This window comes from Pteropus alecto, unplaced genomic scaffold, assembly GCF_000325575.1.
Source record: "Pteropus alecto unplaced genomic scaffold, ASM32557v1 scaffold40, whole genome shotgun sequence".
Classification (NCBI taxonomy): domain Eukaryota; kingdom Metazoa; phylum Chordata; class Mammalia; order Chiroptera; family Pteropodidae; genus Pteropus; species Pteropus alecto.
The window spans coordinates 21,292,078-21,296,965 of NW_006431919.1; the positions used below are offsets into that span (position 1 = coordinate 21,292,078).

General features: G+C 59.7%; 1 protein-coding gene across 1 annotated transcript in view; it reads right to left on the bottom strand.

Moving 5' to 3' along the window:
• SDK1 (sidekick cell adhesion molecule 1) overlaps positions 1–4,888 on the bottom strand; it is a 398,446-nt gene that overhangs the window by 162,371 nt on the left and 231,187 nt on the right. The window contains exon 18 of the mRNA XM_025043174.1: positions 3,185–3,321. Coding sequence (XP_024898942.1) covers positions 3,185–3,321 — 137 coding nt within the window. The remainder of the gene's footprint in view (positions 1–3,184; positions 3,322–4,888) is intronic.

Below are 4,888 nucleotides of genomic sequence, written 5' to 3' on the forward strand. Positions count from 1 at the left end.
AAGGGCCGGGGATGAGGGGCACGAAGCACACGATGAAGAACTGTCGTTTCGGAGAGCACACTCGTTTAGGTGGAGTTCGGGAGAAGGCGGAGCTGGTCCGTGGAGACAGGAGTGAGGACTTGCCTCTGACGGAGGAACGCCGGCTGGAAGGGCACGAGGGCCTCCCGGAAGTCGCCAGTGTCCTGTGATGCATGACAATAACATGCCAGCAGACACCACTGAGATCGGAGAATGAGCAGGAAAAGCTATCGGGCTGATTATTTTTAAAGATTATGTTGACCACCCCAGTAAGATTTAAAAATAAAAGAAAGAAAATGATACATTTTTATTGTTTGGCGAAGACAGGATTGTCTGCCGTGAACGCTAAGAGGATCAGCCGAAAGATCATTAGAATATCTACGAGGGATCATGAGAAGTGGCCAAACAGAAAACAAACGTCTGAACAGCAATACTTTCCCACATTCCAACGAGAAATAGCTAGTTAGAAGATGACGTGGGAAAAAATCCTATTTACAGTAGCAACAAGACAAAATCTTAGGACAACTTTTACAAGAAAAACAAGTATAGAAACTACGGGCATAAACCTGAAAACTTCACTCAGCAACATGAAGAAAGAGCTGAAGAGACGGAGATGCACGTTATCTTCCGGATGGAAAGACAGAATCACTGAGGAGTCAGTTCTCATAAAGCCGATGGCACCTTTAACACGATGAAAGTCAGTCTGGCTGTTTTTGAAACCTGCCAAAATAATTCTACTTCTTTTCTGGAAGAATCAACAGGTGACAACTAACAAGACACTGAACAGATGAGAGGATGGGCTTTCCCAGTTATTAAAACACTTTCTAGAGCTAGAACGATTAAAATACTCTAAAACTGGTAGAAACACGTGATGAATCTAGGGACCAAATAAACGCCACGCAGACTTTTACATAAACAAGTCCTCTAAATATATAAAAGAGGAAAGATCTGTAATGAAGTGGATTATTCAACAAATTTTGTTGTAAAAATGGGGTCATTTGGAAAAAAGAAAAAGCCATGTGCCAAAATAGTTAATACATCTAAGTTCCAGAGGAATAAACAGTTAAACGTATTAAAAGTCGAGGCTGTGAAAACAAGATGAAAACTTATGAGACTACGCCTTTTATGCTCCACGGTGTTCAACATCCAAACACAAAAGTAATAACAAATCATGAAGGAAAATATCAATATGTTTAACTGCATAAGAATCAAACACTTCAGTATGCCGAAGAGTAACACACGAAAATTAAAGGCAAAGGCAAATTGCAACAACACTTGTCACGAAAGACGGGAAAAACCCTCAGGCCTTGACGGGAACGCGGGGGACGGACAGTGACGGTTACAGCGGAGGAGGTGAAGGCCGAGCACCGTGGGCGTGACTGTCACAGACACGCGGGGCGAAGTGCACCCCGGGGCCCCGGTCTACACGCGTGCGGACATCTGCGGACACGCGGAGCAGGGACGCCTGGTTGGGCGCCCTTCCGGCCGTGTCCCCGGCGGCGTCCTGCCTCTGTTCCACGTGCTAAGGGCCAGTCTGCGCACACGCTGGGCACCGGGCGGCCGGAGACGGCGCCCCGCAGAGGAGGCGGCTGGGGACAGAATCCCCGGACACACGGAGCCAGCGCGGTGGCCCTGAGCACCGTGTCTCAGGAATGAGCGAAACCTCGCTGAGAAGCTGAGGAGCACAGCGGGGGGCCCCCCGTCATGGCCAGGGTCGGCGTGGGCTGGGGACAGCCGGAGCAGAGCCGGCATCTCTGCCCGCGGGAGCAGACACGCCAGGAACGGACGTGGACTTCCATCGGGCAGAGGGGACACCGAGGGAGCACCACTCCCAGCTGTCCCCAAGCAGGGACCTAGTACGAACGCAGTGTCACACTGGAACGCGGGCCCTGTGACGTGGACCATCGTGCGAGCCCAGCTGCCTGGGGTCCGGCTCAGCACTGCCCTAGGGAGCCCCGGGAGGGGCCTGGAGCAAGGGGAGATGGGACAGCGAGGGCGCAGGCTCCGCAGCAAACGGTTACGCCGGGCTGGCGTGCCTAGGAGCTTCTCTGAGGAGGGGCTGGGTGACCCTCCAGCCTCGGGAGCACGGTGGGCGAGGGGACGGGCTCTGGGACGGCCGTCTGGCCCACAGGGAGCCGCATGAAACCGTGCGGCCGGCACATGCTGAGCAAGGAGCTGCGTGGCCTGGGGCCTGGCGCGGCCACACGGGGCTGAGGACGTGGGTTTTCTCCCAGGCCTGCTGAGTCTGTGGCGGCTGGAGATGGTCCAACCCTATTTTACGAAGATCAGTGTTTTCGCTTGTGTAAAAACGGTTCGCAGGAGAACCAAAGAGAGGCTGTGGCAACGTGCTCGTGGGGGAAAGCGGTGGCCGGAAGGGGCGACTCCAGCGATGTCCTCGGACACAGCTGACGGGCCGCTGACCCACAGGACATGCGCGTGGGGTTGCGGACAGCGAGGAAGGAAGCGGGTTGTCCCTGGGCTTCCGGCCTGGGTGGCACGGGAGTCACTGGGGTGCCGATGGGCTGCCTGACGAGGACAGCGTCCGAGGAAGGCCCGCTGGAGACGTCTGAGAGGCAGGCGGCCAGCGACGGCGGGGCCTGGGCTCCGTGGCCGCCCCGGAGGTCTGAGTAAAGACGTCCGAGAGCGCGGTGACCTTCCCCACAGGAGGTGCCCCACGAAACCACGGGGGCACAAGACTCCCGAGGAGGAGATCCGAGGGGGGCGGGGGGCGGCCAGCAGAGAGGGAGAAGGGGAGGGCCCGGGAGCCTCGGCCCCACGGCCGCGCCCGGGAAAACAGCCGGAAGATGCTGTCACGGCCGTCGCTGTCGGCGACGCGAACCGGCCCCCATGGGGGGTTACGAACCCGTTTCGGAGGTCGCCCTGGGGACGATGCTGAAGCCGGCACCCTGCTCGGGGCAGCCCAGTGTGCGTGGCGCCCTGTGAGCCTGGGCCCCACGTCCGGGCCCCTCCACCCTGCCTTCTTGTCGCTAGTGGCTTCCCACCTTTTATCTCCCCAAAGCCAGGCTGCTCGCCGTCCGAGACCCCACGAAACTTCACAGCGTTTTCTAGCTGCTCTGGGTCTAAGCCGGGGGCGAAGGCCAAGGCCAGCGGGGGCATGGGAGCGCGCTGCCCGCGCCCAGGCCACCAACCTGGGCCCGCAACTCACTGTTTTCAGACAGCTCCACGACGTAGTGCAGGACTGGGCTGTTCCCGTCGAAGGGCCGGACCCAGGACAGCGTCGCGGCGTGGCTGCGGGGTGGGCTCAGGCGGGCCAGGAGGTTCTGCGGCGGGTGTGGCAGCTCTCTGGGGTGCACGGGCACAGGAAGGAGAGGACAGACAGAAGCACAGACAAGTGACGCTTAGCCTGGGTCTGCCCTCGCACCGTCCCGGGGCCTGGTGCTCCCAGGACACGCGCCCGCGGGACCCTGGCCGCCTCCCTGCCGACGGCATGAGGTCACGCTGTCACTGTCCCCTGCGGGACAGTGGAGATCTGGGGGAAACACGGACGGGGAAGCGTGGTGAAAACGCTACCTAAAACCCCGTGGAAACTGTAGGTGACACATCAGCGAGGCTCTAACACAGGAGCACGACGAAAGCAAAAGATTCTGAAACGAAGTCCCTGGTAGGAAAGGTCTTTACCGGTGACAAAGCTTCAGACCCGAGTGCAGGGGGCGTCTGCCACCCACGGGTCTGCTGCCGCGGGCATGCCTGCCGAGCCCCGGGTGTGGCCTTCGCTTTGCCCGAGCCTGGGAGGGGGACACTGTCCTGTGGCCGTCAGGGACGGCTTCCCCCTGAACGAACGCGTCGAGCAGTGCGGGGACAGCGGGCGCCGAGGGTGACCTGCTTCTCCGTCTCCCAGCTTGGGTTTCCCTTAGAGTCCATTACTGCTGACCCACACAGGTCGGCTCGGAGAGCCACAGTTACACTCGACATTTTCAATCTTAAAAATGCACCTGCTCCGCTTGGGCATGTGTTAGCTGCTCTGCGTTGGTGGCCACCTAAGCAGCAGAGCCGTCCTTCGGCCCCACATGCCAGTGACAAACGGACACGCGTAACATCGGCCGACCTTCGGGTCAGCGCAGGGAGGAGCGGCTGGGGCCTGGCTGTCGCTCTGCTTTCTCTTAATGGGGACCGAGCTCTGAACTCGAGAAGCCGCTGCTACTCCTGCCTGAGGTCCCATGACGCGTGCCCCTCGGGTCCCAGGGGAGAGCGCGTGGACAGCTCGTCTCGCTTCTGCCACTTCCTCCGGGACTGGCATGTTCCGGAGCCGAAGTCGCTGAGGCCGTCTCCCCGAAGGCGGCCTGGACGCCAACTTGTATGAACACATTGGACGAGGCTGTGTCCAGAAGACTTTAGTCTTTGTCCTGGGCGCCTGGGATGGACCGTCAAACCTCCGGAACTTCCCGGGTGACAGGACTGTCCCTGCTATTCACGGTGACCCCAGAGTGTACACTAACGGGGTCGCTAATGGCCCCTGCTGGAAAGACGAACGCCGGGCGGCACCCACAAGGACTCCGCCTGACCTCGACGACTTTCCCACACGGCGACTGTCAAGTTGGAAGACAGACAGGCCGGCTGGGGCTCTGGGCCACCGTCTGCGTGTGGACACGGCCAGTGCTCAGAGTGGTTCCCAGGCGGCCACTGCAGGGCCCTGCGGCCGTGGAAGCAGCTGTGGCTCCCATGAGAAGCCGTGGGCCCCGTGAGCCACGACGGGAGAGCCCACGTGGCCTCTTGTAGCGGGAGGGAGCCATGGCAACGAGCCACTCAGAGGGACCGTCTCTGGGGTGATGATGGGTCACGACCATCCTTCCACTCTGACCGGCGGGTACACCCCGGAACTTCCACTCCGTCCGCCGCCGCCCTCCAGACA